Below are 18,133 nucleotides of genomic sequence, written 5' to 3'. Positions count from 1 at the left end.
TTGAAGTCTTTGGAAGCTTTCTGTAAGAAAAAATATATATACATGGGTGTGGAGCTGAAAATTGAGCTCATTGTTTTGCCCTTTTAAAATGTGTTTTTCGAAGATTTGCCTTTCATATTGCAGATGGGAGAGAGGATGTGCAATTTTACCTTGTGTAACATCTTTGCCTGAAAAGCTCAAAGTATTTGTAGACGTTGTTTAATGAATAGTTCCCATGTTTGCCTGCTGAGGAAGGCAGAGGTTTGTGTAATTTACTTCCATTTTACACCTGAGGAAACTGATATTTAAGGAAAAGAGGCTCAGAATTTCAACCAGTAGCAGAATTAAGAAAACAAGCCCAAACCTTGCCACCGGGCTAATGGTGCCTAGACTAATGATCCTGGAGGTTGAACATAACCTCCAAATGAAATGGTATCATTAGAAAAAATTCACCATAGACATTGTCATATTCCATTTTAGTGTGAACTTTGCATTTATTATGTATCATCATTTGTATTTATTTTGACTGCTTCCTAGTTTATTGGCCTATTTGTAATTTCAGTAACTTCTGATTTGGGATCTATTACTGAAATTGAGTTTTAATAATGCTTTTGTAGTCAGTCTAACTCATTCTAAGTAAGTACGTAAGAGAAACCAAACCAGATGTGGAAACACAGAACTAAGCTCTAAGTATATCAGATATAATTGCATTTTGAGCAATTTTTTTGTATACACAAAACAATTGACAAATATGCATGAAGCTCCAAACTATGTATTTAAGGTCTCTTGGTAAATGTATGTGAATCAAGGCATAAATTCAACTGACCGTGTACATCAATATCATTTTTACTAAAAAGATCAGATTGAATCCCACGTAGTTCTAATTACATCTAAATCATTTGTTTGCTCATTTAGGCAACTGGCAAAGAGCCAGCTAAAATAATTTCAATCAGTGGAAGTTATGTCAATACTCTTTAAGAAGGGCTTATGAAAAAGTTAATGCATCTATTCTTTTACCATTTATTGAGTTTCTAAAAATGTACGGCAGGAATCATTTAGATAAAATAAGCAAAACAAAACCCAAACGTAACAAATGCCTCAAAAGACAAAAATGTAGTTCCTGGCCTCAGGAAGCAAACAGTCTCAGTGGAGGGCAGCAAACAAACCAACTAAATTAATAAAAGCAACCAAAACCTCCTCCAACAGCCCATTCACTGACAAGTCTTCTGTTTCAGAAGCTCACAGGAAATTACAGATAAATACGTTACAACTTAAACTTTTGCCCATTTCTGTTCCCTATTTTCTCATCTCATCTCCTGTCCTGCTCGACCTGACCTTTGTTATCATTCCCCTCCCTACCTCAAGCTCAGCTCTAGAATTTTCTAACAGGGAAACCCCGTAATATTCTTTCTTCTCCTGTGGGACTGAACTGAAGGTCTGCATTTTAAACTCATTAGGGGACTCATGGTGAATTTCAAGGAACATTGTTTTTAGCCTTAGAAGGTCTCTGTACATACCATAATATGTTTTGTATTCCTTCATGCTGCGATATATTTTGATTTCTACATTTAAAATTATCCCTAGAGGTGCTTGAATGGCTCAGTTGGTTAAGTATCTGGCTCTTGATTTTGGCTCAGGTCATGTTCCCAGGGTCGCGGGATCGAGCCCTCCCTCTGGCTCCTTCCTGAGCACGGAGCCTGCTTGGGGTTCTCTCTCCAGGGCCCTGGTGATTCAGTCAGTTGAGTGTGAGACTCTAGATTTCATTCAGGTCATGATCTCATGGTTCATAAATTCGAACCCCTCACGGGGCTCTGTGCTGGCAACGCAGAGCCTGCTTAGGACTCTCTGCCCCTCTTCCTCTAGTGCTCTCTTTCTCTCTTTCAAAAATAAATAAACGTTTTTTTGAAAAAAGATTCTCTCCCTCCCTCTGTCCTTACCCTGCTTACGTATTCATGCTTGCACTCTCTATTTATTTAAAAATAAATAAAAGATAAAATAAAATAATCCCTTTGTCCAAAAATGCTAACCTAGTATTACTAGAAAAAATAAGAATAATAGTGTCTTCACAAGACATGGAGGTAAGAATCTAATTTCTCACCCATATCGTCAAAGGTGTGGTATGTAATTAAATAGCTTACAGAATTTCCTCTGTTTTATCTTTGAAATGACTTACTATCACAAGGCACATTTAATTTCTGACTATAAAATATAAGCCAGTAGTTAAAGCTTTATCTTTATTTCACTATTAAGAAAATAAAAAAACTAGGTCTCCAATGTGTCGGGCATTTTCAGTAAATCTTCAAACCAAGAAAAGGAAAAGCTAGCTTAGAGGATCTTAGAGGATCTTCCATACCTGGTGGTATGGTTGGGGTTTTTTGTGTGTGTGTGTGGTTTTTTTTTTTTTATGCCATGAAAACCCATGGCTATAAGGAACATAGAGGGAGGAAATATTCTACTTTCCTTCCAAAAATGTCTGGTACTCCTGCTTATGGGCAAAATAAACCCTTTACAAAGCAGCAGAAGCCATCTTCATTTTCGGGGGTCACTGAAAGACATTTCCAGGCTGGGAAGAATTCTTTTCAAGGAATTTAAAAACCATCTAACTTAACAAAAGAAAAATGTGCTTTTTTCAGGTCACTTCATCATACCTGACGATGAATATGTTTTTAATTAAAGCCTGGGCACAAAACTGGCTTACTAAAAATCATTGTGATGCCTGATCACTCTCCTGAGACAACCACCAACATTGGTACTGATGGCTAACTCTTGACACCCCTGAGGCCACTTTATGTATTCAGCAGTTAGAAAGGTGATTTCTGAGGCCTCAGCAGCTGTTGGTGTTAAAGCTATTGTGTGGGAAACAAAAGCCATTCTGTTCTGTTCCCCAGCCGCCTTTGTATCATTGATACAGGAGCTATTTCATAAATGGGTTATAATTCTTTTACCAGGGAATTTCATTACTGCCTATGCTTCAGTGTTAAAGTGCACTTCCAGATAGCAGAGAGGAATGTCTGAACATACCTCCTGTGGAAGGAATCTTGGAGTTCTGACCTCTGTCAAGATGCTGGCATTTTAAGTCTGTTAATTGGGCCTGTGACTAAATGCCATCATATTGATGGGGTTTTGGGGTGATGGTGGAGTTTGTGGCTGACAGCCAAGAAAGAATTCTTGAAGACATCTTTGGTGCTAAAACATGATTTTATTAAAGCCCGGGGACAGGGCCCGTGGGCAGAAGGAGCTGAACTGGGGTTGTGAAGAGTGACTGATTATATGTCTTCAGGTTGGGAGGGGTTAGGGACAGTGTAAGTCTCTAAGGAAGTTTGGAAGCAAGGTTTCTAGGACCTTGAGGGGCTAGCTATTGTTAGGAAAATGTCATTTATTACTGTTTGGTAAAACCTCATGAGACTCTTCAGACGTATATCAGGGGCTATATGCTTGGAGTATAATTGCCAACATATACTTGGGAGTTAAAGATAAAGGATGTTTGCAAAATAATTTTAATGTGTTTAAGGAGACTTACAGGATCCTGGGGGATGGGGGGATCAGGATAATGTGAAACCAAGGTTTTGCTTCTAGCAAAGTGTCATCATGAGCAGCTGAGCTTCTAGATGGAGGTCAGTCTGCCTATTTCAAGGACTTGTCAATGAGCTGTAGGCAGTAAGGGAATTTAATTTTTCATGTGCCTTTGTTTCCCACGTCACCAAGGCAAGCACTTAAACCCCCTTACATCTTGATGAAGGTGACATTAGGAAACAGTCTATAGGTTTCTGGAGATTAAGCTATGGATAAGATTGCCTTTTTCTCGAAGTTAAGTAATCCCGTAAACTGAAGGAAGCTCTTGTCTTGCATGACTGTGATCTCTATCAGTCAACCATTTGCTTTCTTTCCTTTCCCCTGTTCTTGGGCAGCCAGGAGTGTCTGAGGAATTGCACACATGCCCCCCTGGGGGAGGGGTTGCTGTTAGCCTGTCCTTTACCCTCAACTTGCCCCACGTTCCCTCATCAGTACCAATATCTATGTTCCCAGTCTTCTGTATGGTAAACCACCAGACCCAAGACTGGCGAGAGTGAATTGGCTGCCACCCTACCTGTCTTGGAAATCAGTCAGAACACAGTACATGGTGACAGCCACATATACCGGAATTAACTGCTTTTCTCCAAAAACTCCTTATTGACCTGACTTGGGAAATTCTCCTAGGCCAGATTAGAGTGACATTTATTTGGAGAACAGACATTTTTTCACCCAAATGATATGTTCATTATTGTCATTTGGAAAATGTGTCAGGTTAGAGAAGTTTCAGTTGCATATAGAAGAAACAGCTGTCCTAAGCAACCAAGGAAACATGGTGGGCTGCATCAGTCTCCTCAGCTATTCCTCCCTCCCTGGGCTGTGCCCTTTGAGGCTCCTCCCACTACAGGTGAGTCTCCTTCCCCATCTCATGGGTAGTAGGCTCAGCCATATGACTTCCTTTGGCCAAGCTGAAGAGGTATTGCTTAGTCTTACTTTATGCACTTCTACCATTGCCCTAAGAACATTCGCCAGCTATTTCTCATCAAAATAAAGACAGGGAGATGTGAGGCCAATCTGGAATCTGCAAGTTGGAGCCAAACCCAGCTGAATCCAGCCTTCAGATGTACTTCCAGGTGACCCAGAGATCCATGAGTGAGAACAAATGATAGCTGTTTTAAGTCAAAGCCTCTTGCAGTAGTTTGTTATGTAGCATTACTGTGGCAAAAGCTGACTAATTTTTATTGCTCTTATAATTGAAGACTCCAAAGGCAATGTGGGCTTCAGATAGAGTTTGAAGGGAGTTTCTTTTTTTTTAATTTTTTAATATTTATTTATTTTGAGAGAGGAGAGAAAAACAGAGTGTGAGTGGGGGAGGGGCAGAGAGAAATGGACACACAGAATCTGAAGCAGGCTCCATGCTCTGAGTTGTCAGCACCAAGCCTGATGAGGGGCCCAAACTCACGAACTGTGAGATCATGACCTGAGCTGAAGTTGGCCACTCAACCAACTGAGCCACCCAGGTGCCCCTCTTCTTTTTTTTAATGTTTATTTTTTGAGAGAGAAAGAGGGAGGGAGGTATGAAGAAAGAGCGAGTAGGGGAGGGGCAGGGAGACACAGAATCCAAAGCAGGCTCCAGGCTCTGAGCTGTCAGCACAGAGCTTGATGCAGGGGTCAGACTCATGAGGTGTAAGATCATGACTGAAGCCAAAGTCAGAAGCTCAACCAGCTGAGCCACCCAAGCACCCTGAAAGGAGTTTCTGTTCCATGTCTCTGATTCTCTTGGTGCTTCAACCAGGATGATTTCCCACTTGGTGTCATGATAACTGTACCATTTCATGCTTCACATCTATACCCCAATACTCTCTAGAAGGCAAGAGCCTTCTCTTTTTCAACCATCATATAATAAGTCCTGTGATTTACTCTTATTAGGCCAACATAGGGCATGTGTCTATCCTGGGCCAATTATTGAGCAAGGAGGGTATGGTTATGTGACTTGGTTTATGTCAATCAGAGTCCACTCTTAAAGATGGGAGCAAGCTCAATCTCTTCCACAATTCATGGTGTGCCTCATTAAAGGTGGGAACATGCTGAGAAGCCCGCCAGCAGCATTAATTATGGAGAGTCTAAAATATCAAACATTACATTACATTATTTGGGTCAAGACCTTTTCTACCTGCATATTGCTAGGCTAGCTAGAGTTAGAGAGAAGGGGTTTATCCTCTAACTTTCACATGTTCCTTGGTGAATGGCAAAGCATGTGGCCACACCCATGCTACCTCAGGCGCTGAGGTCAGTGGAAGCCAAGATTTACATAGGACTTTACCATTAGCCCACTGGACTTCCAAACTCCTAGTAACTCGGGATTTTAAGAAAATTAAAAATAGATTTGGTCTATTGGAATTTGAAGGCCTCTGAGCTGTAGGATGAGTTAATGCCAATATAATGAGAATTTAACGGAGTGTGGTGCATTGGTGTGGATGTCATTCCACTGCCTTCTGGCTTCCATTGTATCTGATGAGAAGTCAGCTATAATTCTTCCAGACATAGAGTAAGCGTCAAATAAAAATGTATGTTGAATGAATTTTAAATAGAACCAAGGTAAAACTTAAAAAAAGGGGATGGGGGTCTCCTAGGTAGCTCAGTTGGTTAAGCGTCCAGCTCTTGGTTTCAGCTTAGGTCATGATCTCACGGTTCATGGGTTCTCTGACAGTGCAAATCCTACTTGGAAATCTCTTTTTCTCTCCCTCTCTCTGCCCTTCCCCTGCAGTCTCTTTCTCTCCCTTTCTCTCAAAATAAACAAATAAACTTAAAAAAAAAATAGAACCAAGTTCTTTTGACACAATATAACATTCTTTCAAGAATACCCCACCACCTCTTTGTAAAACTTTCCTTTGTACATTTACTGCTTCCATCGAGGCCTTTGCAGGAAAGTGAATCAAATAAATCAACCCAAGTAAGTTTTTCAAATGTGGACATTAAAATGATCACCAGTTACTTTCTCTGCTTCTAAGAGTCCTACCTGACCTCAGATCATCTGGAAGGTTGAATAACCCTTATCATCCAACATGCTTTTGTCATTCAACTAAGGTTTGTCATTCTTCTAATATTACTGAACACCTGTTCGCAGGCACCGTGTTAAGTAGTGTGAAGGATGCAGAATGGAAAGAACTAATATTTGTCTTAAGTTAAATTACTCAACAATTGTAATCTAATTGTTGTTCAGATTTTCAGGGTGATCTTAGACAGAAGGAAAGATTGAGACCTTTCATAAAACTACAGATTCTCAAGGAGCAACTTGTCTGTCTTCTTGTGGGACTATTTACCTTATTGTTTCTAATCATAAAGGGCCCCAATTCTGTAGGAAACATCCATCAGCAATAAGACAAAAATGATGTAAACCAAGCATTTTGATATGAGCCACACTAGGCATTAGGTATTTTCCCATACTCTTACATTAATCTTAAAAATTCTTTTCTGGGGGCGCCTGGGTGGCTTAGTCGGTTGAGCGTCCGANCCCCATGGCTGTGCATGGGCATTATTTAGTCTGATTTGCCAGTAGTGTCCTGGTTAAATAATTCTACATAATTGCTAATCTGGGAGCACAGACTCAGCTATGTCTTCCTCAAGTCTCTCTCTTTGTATCTTTTATTCCAGTTGGGTTATGCTTTGAACCATACAAACAGAAAACTAACATTGGAACCTAAAATAACTGTCAATGCCAAGATTGTTGTGGTTGGTGCATCCAGTGTTGGAATTTCCTTCCTAGAGACACTGGTATTTTGGTGAGTTGTTTTACTTTATTTCTTTCTTTGTTTTTAAAGGGGCCATTCTCTTCTATACCTGAGAGGGTTTTTTTTTTTTTTCCCCAAAAAGACCTGAAGTTTTTTTGCCACCCCAAATACCTTGCCTAGGTGGATTGATGAATCAGTGAAATATTCTAGACTGAGAGCTGGCAAATCATAGCCCCTTGGTCAAATGTGGCTTTCTATCAGCTTTTGTAAATAAAACTTTATTGGATCACAGTCACATTTATTTATATGTTGTCTCTGTTTTCTTGATACAATGGCAGATTTGAGAGACTGTGACAGAGACTGTTTAGCCTGCAATGCCTAAAATATGTACACTCCTACCCTTTCCAGAATTTTGCCATCCTCAGTCTATACTAGTATTTCCCTCATTGGCTGAATCATAGGAATCACCTAGAGCATTTGTTAAAGATTCCCAGACCCAGCACCAGACACACAGAATCAGGAACTCCCTGGGAGGGCTCTGGGGATCTACATTTTAGCAAGTGCTCCATATACTCAGGCAGGTTTGGGAACTAGTTTTGACATTGCATATCATAAACAGACTTTCTGAAATGGCAGACGGGCCAGGGCCTTTCTTCCACCCCCTGCACTGTAGGTGCCAGGGAACAGAGTAACCCCCACCCCCTGACACACACACTGCCCAGGGAAGACTGAGGCCTGCATATCCCTTCAATGCTGTTTGTTTTGTTTTTTGGGTTTTTTTTTTTATCCTCACAGTACTAAACGGGTTTCCTTTCAGAGAACATTTTCCTGATAGGTGATTCCTGAGGATTCTCAGCTTCCCCTGACTAGTTCTCCATCTGCTCACTGAATTTCATCCCTTCACTGACAGTAAGAGCCCTGGGTTATTGTCCAAGAACTTGGGTTCATGGCCTGGCATCACCAGCACGTGATGCAGAACCTTAGATGTGTTACTTCACTTTCTCTCAGACTTGCTTTCCTAGTTTATTTTTTTATTTTTTAAAGTTTATTTATTTATTTATTGAGAAAGAGAGCAAGGGTGAAGCAGGAAGAGGGAAAGACAGAATCCCAAGCAGGCTCTATCTGTCAGCAAGGAGCCCAACGTAGAGCTCAAACTCACAAGCCATGAGATCATGAGCTGAGCTGAAATCAAGAGCTGACTGAGCCACCCAGGCACCCCTCCTCATTTTTTTTAAGTCTCATAGATGTCTTTTTTAAAAAATTTTCTAATGTTTATTTATTTTTGAGAGAGGGAGACAGAGCACAAGTGGGGGAGGGGCAGAGAGAAAGAGGGAGACACAGAATCTAAAGCAGACTCCAGACTCTGAGCACAGAGCCCAATGCAGGGCTCGAACTCATGAACAGTGAGATCATGACCTGAGCTGAAGTCTGAAGCTTAACCAATTGAGCCACCCAGATGCCCCAATAAAGTCTGATAGTTTCATAGATGTCTTAAAAGAGCTTGACTTTGAAGAAACCCAGACTCCTGAGTCAAAAGTCCAGTTTTTTCTAAATCTTTTGCTCAGGATCACATGAGAAATTTTAGCTCCTGTTCAAAACATAAGATGGGGAAAAGCAACCCTACCAGCACTCCTCCAGAAACCAGTAAAGGTACCGGCCCAGAGAAGATGGGTGAGGCTTTGTTAAGGGTTAGAAAAGGAAAGGGGTGGAGGAAATGACCCCTAACAGGTGTTTGTACTTGGTTGATAAGGAGACAAGCTAACCCCGAATGATTACTTTGCTCATTTGACATCACATTAACCAGATAACGATTTTTTTTCACTTTTCAGCCAATTTGTTCAGTTATTATACCCCTAGTTAATCAGAAATAAGTCACATGTCATTATTGAAATTAGCAACAGAGCTCACATACTTTAAATATTGTGGTCAGTCTATAGCAATCTTTCACTGCAAGAAAGAAGTAATGAGAAGCACCCAGGAATATCTACTTTCCTGTGTGGGCCACACTATAGTTTGAGGGCTCTTCTTGTTCTGAGGTGTCTCTTCATCTAAGACTCTGAACAGCAAGTCACATGTGACCATTTCTGAATGATGTACGAGTGTGGACTTGTGAAATTATAGTAGTCAAGAAGTTACCAGAAACAGGTCTGAAATCTTCATTCAGCTACATACTTAGTCATTACTGTTGTATTTTAAATGATTACATTGATATATACATATAATTTTCTTTTTGTGGAATCAACTTAGATTTAATAAAGACAAGAATAAATTTGGATATAAGTACTTGGTTGATTAAGTTCCTCAATCAGACAGACCTTTTAAAAACATTTTAAAGTACTTACAGTTCTCTGTCATCGTTACACAGATTACAGATACTAAAAATAGACTGGTATCAGTTTACGGATCTTGAGTCCTTCACAGAGGAAATCATTTTCTCATTATTTCCCCTAATTATCTTAAATTAGCAGTCACCACAGTAACCTGCTGCATATTTTACTTACCAGCTTAACTACCATTTGAACTAGATGTTGTAAGTGATTTGACCCGAAATGAAACGGAAGTGGTCCCCAAATACTGACCCCCAGTGATGAGTGAATCCACATTCTGGAGGCACGATTTAGAAAAATTGCCCTCCTAATGTTCCTTCACCGCACTATGAGACTCAGTTGAAACACTATAGTTCCTGGAAAACCCCATCTCAGGCCCAGTACGGCAACCTCGTTTTCCAGAAGGTCTGGTAATCCTGTCATCTGGTGTCCAAACAGGCAACTCTTTGTCCTCATGTTGTGTACACGCAAAAAAATTACAAAGCATTTGTCGTCTTCAAAGGACACCAAAGGCAATCCTTGCACAGATTCTTGTTACATCCTTCTTTCCTCAAATGCTAAGATGCTACTGGGGGAGCCGAAGGGCTTTGCCCTAAGTCAGTAGGATGAGGCTCCAGGCGATGGGAGAGTAGTAAGCATGATATTCCAATTTTTTATTAGTACAGCATTCTATCTGGTCCTTTGCTGTTACCCATCCAGTTTACAGCTGCACAGACACACTTCCTTATCTTTGGTTGTCAGGGCTGTGTGTCACCTGTATCTTTGTGTTTTTACTCAGGCGAGTTCTCCTTGGGCCCCCAGTTCCCAGTGACATGTAGGACAAGTGTTTTCTTAGGGACACATACCAGTATCCCCTGGGGTGCTCCCACCCTCCCAGTCCTGTTCAGTCCTCCAGTGCTGGGCTAAAGAGTGGCACCCCAGCTCTCAGAGCTTCCTGAAGGTTCTTGGTCTGGACAGTGTAAGTACTTCATATATATTATCCTTCTCAGTACTTGTATTAATAAGACTTGTCTAAAACCCCAATTATGAGAAAAAGCAGAAAGAACCTGGCCTCAACTGTTAGCCCCCCTCTGCTGCCAATCAGTGCCATGGCCTGTCCTCCTCACTGTGCTGACAAGGTCATGACACGGACCCCCATGGTCCTGCCAGCCTGAAGGTCTTTCACCCTAGGAATTCCACCAATCTTATCTGAGGCCTGAAGGGAACTTCCTCTTCTTGGATCAACTGCTAGTCCTGGAGGTGAGCATCTATCATCTGTCAGGGAAATGCTATTTCCTGGAGGAGAGTTTTGCAATGAAGTCTGAAAGCTCTTTTCAAAAAGCAGGAGGCCCTTTCCTGCAAAACTTTAGGAGGTTAGATTTTCAGCAGCCACCTCACGCACAAAGTCCCTCTTGCTGAACTCCCCAAATGTCATGCTTTGAAAATTTCAGGCTTTCCACTGAAGTACTCCAAAATCATTTTTAAAAAAGAAATAGAGAAATGCCATGCCCAAAAAAGGGGTGGGGCAGGAACCAGATCTGTGAACTCACCTTATATTTTACATCCTTCTTACAGTGTGGTCCATCACCAACGTCACCCATCACCTGGGAGCTCACTAGCAAAGCAGAGCCTCAGGCCCTGCCCCTGACAGTCTCCCAAGTAGATAGTCCCTGCCCTTCCCTGAATTACACAGATCGGCTTCATCACTGTCTCTGGGGCATGAACTCACTGAGCTGAAGCAGTTACTGGTTTATTCTGTTTCAGCTCGTGTGTCTCACTGCTTCTGTGCATTACATTATTTACTCCTAATTATGGAGCAGCTCCTTTTAATCCATTATTTTAAAATCCTTCCTAATTAAATTCTAAGGTAAAGAATCTCTTGAGGAGCCTGCAGTGGCATCCTGGGATGACAGTGACTGAAAGCAGCCCCGGGTGGTATCCCGACGACCCTTTGTGAGCCTAGAGAAACACACACTTGGATTCACAGAAAGCGCTGGTGGGAGGGAGGGCCCAGGCCCACTTTTTCTTCCACTTCTACCACCCGGAAGAGTTTTCTCAAAAACAAAACAAAACAAAAGAAAACAAAAAATCCAACCAAAGAATCTCATCAGGAAGTGAAATCTCTGATTTTGTCCCTAAACATCGATCCCTCATCGGGTTGGGTGCTGCAGAACCCCTAAGAATAGCTTGGACCGAGGAGAGCACATTTGCACAGCCGCAGTTGTGCCCAGATGACCATGACTCCTGTTACCGGGCTGCATATCCGGCGCAGCTGTGGGGTCTGGCAGCAGCCAGCCCAGTGCTTGCGGCTTAATTAGACTTTTTATCTCTACGTTTGTCTGAGGATATTTGAAACCTTCAGTGTGGCCTGTCACTAATTAGGTGACTAATTAAATAGTTAGTGCTTACTTGCTGAGCTCAGAGCTAAACCCCAGTGAACAGGTTGGTGATTGCCATTGTTCTGTACTGTTGGTCTTGGCCTCATGAGTGGATGGACATGTGCTCTCCCTGATTGTCCTTTTGATACCAGGGCAAGTGCAGCATGGTGGCCCGGCCCATGGCACATGCAGTGCTGCCCTCAGAGGTGCCAGGGGAGCAGGCAGAGATCAACGGGGCAGGTCGTGTCTTGCCATATTGTGTTGGCATCACAATGGGACCTGTCAGGGGCCCATACAAAAGCCCGTCTGGTGACTGGGGTGGGGGTGGGGAGGGGAGGGAAGCTATATGTCAAGCGCAAAGGCATTGGCCTTCCCAGGCAGAAAGACCTGACATTCTGCCACCGGAAAGTAATGACCAGACTACCTGGTGTTGCAAATCATAATCAAGTTTCCTAACTGATTCCAATATTTAAACGTAATTAATGATAAATGAAAAAAAGCCTTCATTTGTCGCAAGTATCCACTCCTGCTCATTTCAGGATAAGGTTTTTTTTTATTTTAACTTTATTTTTTTTAATTTTTTTATTTATTTCTGAGACAGAGAGAGAGAGACAGCAAGAGCAGGGGAGGGTCAGAGAAAGAGGGAGACGGAATCTGAAACAGGCTCCAGGCTCTGAACTAATTGACAGCGCAGAGCCCGATGCGGGGCTCAAACCCACAAACCATGAGATCATGGCCTGAGCTGAAGCGGGACACTTAACTGACTGAGCCACCCAGGTGCCCCTAAATTTTAACTTTATTTTTGAGAGATAGAGAATGAATGGGGAAGGAGCAGAGAGAGACGGGGAGACACAGAATCGAAAGCAGGCTCCAGGCTCTGAGCTGTCAGCACAGAGCCCGACGCAGAGCTTGAGCCCACGAACCGTGAGATCATGACCTGAGCCGAAGTCCGATGCTTAGCCGACTGAGCCACCCAGGTGCCCCTCAGGATAAGTTTTCTTATCTCCTACTACCACTTTACAGACACCCAGAAAAAAAGAAAAGCAGTACTCTTTGAGCAACATTAGGCCTTTTATGGGATCAGCTTATTGTCATTTTCTGTGAGTTTTTTTCATGATTCTTTGGGGTGAAGGACGTTAATTAAGGAATGTATTCTTTGTGATCACACAAAACATAACCACAGGTGTGAACACACTAATAGACTCAACCATTCTGTCTCCACCCTCTACTATTAGATCATTTTCAATTGATGATGTCGGCACCCAAAGCTGAAAACAAAGAATTTGGGTGCAAGCAGTTTGTTTGGGGGCCATCCCAGGAAATAACCTGAGAGAGCAGGGTGGTAAGGTGGGAAAGGGAGGGAAGTCAACAACACCCCCAAAAAGCATTTGTCAGTGGGTTGCTGTGGGCAACTGAGACTCAATCCTATACTGGGACCCTTAAAAGGACACAATGGAGAGTGGCCCCTCTTTGTATGAGGAAGCTGCAGTATTTACCCACCAGTTCCTGTCTTTCTGGTCACATGATCACCCTGGACTGTTCTTCCAGCATGTCCCTCCAGCTCCCATGGTCAGAAGATGTCCCCAGGCAGACAGAGGCAGGAAAGCACTGGGCTGGGAGAAACTTTTGCAGGTGATATGGGTAGACTCCCTACCATCCCAGTTTCTTTAGTCAGTTCTTTCTTTTTTTAATTTTTAATTTTTAATTTATTTTGTAGAAAGAGAGAGACAGAGTGTGAGCAGACAGAGAGGGAGACACAGAATCTGAAGCAGGCTCCAGGCTCTGAGCTGTCAGCACAGAGCTTGATGCAGAACTCGAACCCACGAATCTTGAGATCATGACCTGAGCCTAAGCAGCTGAGCAACCCAGGTGTCCCTAGTCTGTTCTTTCTTAATATTCAGTTGTCCTTTTTTGAAACATGTGAGCAGAGATGAAGGTAGAGAAAAAGTAAGGCTAGATAAGAAGGCTGTGTCAAGAGGATTTCATGGCCACCTCTCTTCCCAGGTGTTCTTGTAGCTCTAAAGGGGACCTGGCTGGAAAAAAAAAAAAAATGTGGCCTTAAGGGCATGTCTTGACAAGTCCTTTATTTCTACTTTGGGACAGAGATAGGTTAAGTCAGTAGTTTTCAAATTGTGGTCTGTGGAGCAGCACTTCTGCATTGCTTGGGGATCTGTTGGAGATGCGGATACCCCGGTGCCACCCTGTAAGGATTGAATCAGAAATAGTGGAGTGGGAGGGGTAGATGTGGGAATCTGTGTTTTCACACCCCTCTGGGGGTCAGGATCCAAGAACCACTGATTTAGGGTACTCTAGAATGACTGATGGGGCCCAGGAAAATCATCCAATATCTGTGAATCTGTTTCCTCACCTATACAATGAGGAGAGAACCCAGAATCTCTCCTCCTACACTGGCATGAGAGTTAAATCAAGTGATACCACCAAAGCATCTGGAAAAGACTAGCATTCAAAACTGATTAGACTGGCACCTCCTCACTAATTAAATTTACATATCCAGTTTCTTTGTGGGAGCCTCGCATTGTCTCTCATAGGAGGAAGGAGCCTGGGGAGGTAGAGTCTTAATATGGAAGATGCTCTCTTCCCCAAGGATTAGGGATGAATCAGAGGTGTTTCCTGCCAGTGTATGTGACCGCTCCTTGCTAGAGTTTCTGTTCTGGCAAAGATGTTCTCTTGAAATTCAGTTAAAATGACTACCACCTCTGATTTAACATCAGAAGGACCAAGCAAGCTAACCAACACTCTGTGGTGTTTCTATTTTCCAAAAATGCTTGACTGCAGAGAAAACTGGTGTTATGCCCTGCCCTTTTAGTGGTCTACCCAGACTGAGGGATATATAAATCCCTCATGGACCAAAGACGCTCCTGGTCATAGTGGCCACATCTTTGGCTCCCACTGACTATCACTACCTAATGGGCTGCTGATGGATGTTTCTTAAGCCCTTTCATAATACTTGGATGCTTTGCAAACCTTAATCTGGACACATTTTGGGTCCTCTCTTTGCCACTAACCTCGTTTATCATCTAAGTCTTGAAGGGACTCTGAGTGCACCCCAGACCCCAAATCCAAGAATTCCACTGCATCAAAAACAAAACAAGTCCAAAACAAAAATTAACTTTTTGCTCATGTGTCTCAAATATTTAATGGTATCATATACTTCCTTCATTGAAATGTATATTAAACTCTACCCACCTTCCTTAAGCACCCAAAATCATTGGGAGCCTCTCACTTTTCTATGCCTAGAACAGTGGCTCTCAAAATGGAACACCAACATGAACATCATTTGGGAAACTGTTAGATATACAAATTCTAGGGTCCCACTCCAGACCGACTGTATCAGAAACCTGGAGAATGGGGTCCACAAATCTTTGTTTAAGCAAACCCTCTAGGGAGTTACTTGAACTTCAGGGGCACTAGGTCAATGCCATCTACCTCCATCCTACTGTCCGCACCTTTCTCATGTGCAGTCTCACTTCCCAAAAGACAAAGGGCACCATACACCTCAGTCACACCCTACCCCAGACTCCGACTCAGCTCTGAATCCACTAGTCACTTTCTTGCTTCCCTATACCTCCCACCAATTGAATTCTTTTGGCCCAGTGCAAACAAATAGAAGTGACTATAGCACTTTGAGGGAACAAGGAGGTGTCAAACTGGCCCTTCTTGTACACCATTTGATACTGGGTAGAAATTTGGAAAAGCCTGGAATCATGGGAATGGTCCTTCTGTAGAGGTGCTAGGTAGTCCTCCCCTCTAGGGTACTGGAGTGCTTGCAGCCACTGCTGAGACCCAGAGTAGGCAAGGTCTCTTACTGGGCACATGGCTTCTGGAAACCATGTTGATCCCTAACTGGAATTCTCTCAAGATAATTTCTCTCAAAAGGACAACCAGAATCTTTGCAATATACCAACACAGTAAGGTGCTTGGGCTTAAAAAAAAAAAAAAAAAAAAAAATGCCCCTGAGTTTCCTTTTATTTTAAGATTTTATTTTAAGAGCTAGTGATGGAGAAATATGTTGTGATCAGCTTCCTAGACATCAGCTTCCTCAACATAATGTTGAGTAACTTTTTCTCTAAGCAACAGATTGTGAAAATTCCAGACTCAACCACTCTGTACATCAGAGATGCTTTTGGGGGTGGGTAGATGGGGGTGGAGGTAGAGGTGGAGGTGATAGTTATAGAGTTTCTGGGGCCCTTATTCCTGCAGCCACAATTCTGGGCTGTGGTGGGTCCCAAGAATATGTATTTTTAAGATTCCCCAGATAATTCTGATATGCACCTGGGTATAGTAACCACTTATGTAGACCTTTCCTCAAAATTGGCAGTCTTATCTATGAGGACACTTATTTCCCTCTATAATTGCTCATTGTAATTAACCTGTTTTATGAACTTGTTTTCCAAACTGCATTTCCTAATTCCTAACAAACATATAACTTCTAGGCCATGTCATTACTTCAGAGCTTACTTACTAGGCATAATTATTAACTTATCATTAAGCATGACATAGCTGAAGTCACTATCCCATATCATAGTATTTACACATGAAATTGGACCCAGTAGAAAGGATCTCATACACTTCATGCTTAAACTATCACCATTAAGAATAAAGGTTTAAAGAGATATAAATGCCATGCATCAGTGAGGAAACCTGACCTTATGGTGTCTAGAAAGCCTTGTAACCACCAGCAGTTGCCCCAAGCATCAAACCTGTCCTTATTCCCACCCCATACCTCCACAAGTAACTTCATTCACTTTTAAATCCCACAATGCTTTTTTCCAGGTTTAGGGAACTGACTGATTGGTGTCTTACATTTTGCCATCTCTTGTGTACAAAGGCTTTCCAACTGGTCTTTCATAACTGCTGTTTCAGTATTTCATCTTATATATGCTCCATGTATACAAAAATATGATTAGAGTACAAATGTGTAACACTTTTACTCATATATATGTAATCATTTCCCATAAATTATAAAGCAAAATCCAATTTCATCTTAGTTTGTTTTGCCAGACTTCTAAATTTTATTCTTATTTGTTAAGTAACTATTTCAAACATTATATTCATTTTCATTTTTTCAGTTAGGGTTTATATTTTATTTTTATGCAGAGATACACAAGCTTCTCATCTGAGATCCTGAATCCCCATACTCTCTTTACCCTGGCCACCACCCTTCTTCCTTGAAGGGTCCCTGGAGAATTCACAAAGCACCTACATTACTCCAGGCAGGCACTCAGACCTTATTGTTGGGTTCAGTGTTGATTCTAGATCCTTGTCCCAGAGTAGAAGCTTGGATTCAGGCATGTTTAAGAGATTTGCTTCTTGACCCTTTTCTCCAGGCCCCATCCTGGTTCCTACTGGGGCTTCCATGAATAGGAGAGCCATGAAATATGACACCCAAGAGAAGAGAGAAAAAAAGATCAGGGAGAGAGCTTTGAGCTTCTTTGCCCCATGAACACTCCCCCACTTTTAGAAGTGCTCACAATCCTTGACCCCACTGTCTTCTGGTCTCTCTTTGGTCTCCCCCTGGAGGTCCGAGTGTGCCACTACTGCCAGCTAGGTGGCCATGGATGCAGCTGTTGTGCTATTTTTACTAAGACAACAAACAGGAAGTGGCTAAGGATGTTGTCAATCTCTTTGTGGGCTAAACAAAATAATATTGCTGAAGAAAGTTAACATTTTTTCAGGGAAAACCTCGTAGATTCTCTTAATCAACTTATAAATATTTTGACTTGTTTTGCCTTCCATTTTTCTTTTGCTATTGGAAGTCCACATAACTCCCAACTTTTAAGTTCCATCTATAGCATGTCATCATTAATTTTGTGACATTATGTGATAGCATTAAGACTGAATCAGATCTGAGTTATTCTTTGACTATTTAAATAAGCAGTTAAGTACCTGTCTTGAACTAGGATTTACTGTAATTTGGCAAACATTTTTGTCATTGTTGTGAACAATTCAAAAAGCAGGGATTTTAGTAAATTGTAACATTTAGATTGATGTGGGATAATTATTTTCTATCTCTACATTATCTATTCAAATAAAGGCATTAATGAAAGCAGTTAATTAAATCACTGGCTTTGGTTGCCCTTGCTATGCCAAAAAACCCCGACCAAGAAAAAAAAAACAAAACCAACAACCACACACACACACACACACACACACACACACACACACACACACAAACAGAGACAGAAAAAAATTAAAAATAAAAGAAATA

General features: G+C 41.8%; 1 protein-coding gene across 1 annotated transcript in view; it reads left to right on the top strand.

The window, feature by feature from the left end:
* The window catches only part of CFAP61 (cilia and flagella associated protein 61), a 273,021-nt gene that overhangs the window by 158,353 nt on the left and 96,535 nt on the right, over nt 1–18,133 (top strand). Inside the window, exon 17 of the mRNA XM_077750174.1 lies at nt 7,144–7,271. Coding sequence (XP_077606300.1) covers nt 7,144–7,271 — 128 coding nt within the window. The remainder of the gene's footprint in view (nt 1–7,143; nt 7,272–18,133) is intronic.

The sequence above is a fragment of the Crocuta crocuta genome, unplaced genomic scaffold (genome assembly GCF_008692635.1).
Source record: "Crocuta crocuta isolate KB4526 unplaced genomic scaffold, BGI_CrCroc_1.0 scaffold209, whole genome shotgun sequence".
NCBI classification, from domain to species: Eukaryota; Metazoa; Chordata; class Mammalia; order Carnivora; family Hyaenidae; genus Crocuta; species Crocuta crocuta.
The sequence above is the reverse complement of the archived record's forward strand: the minus strand, read 5'-3'. Positions and strand labels throughout refer to the sequence as shown.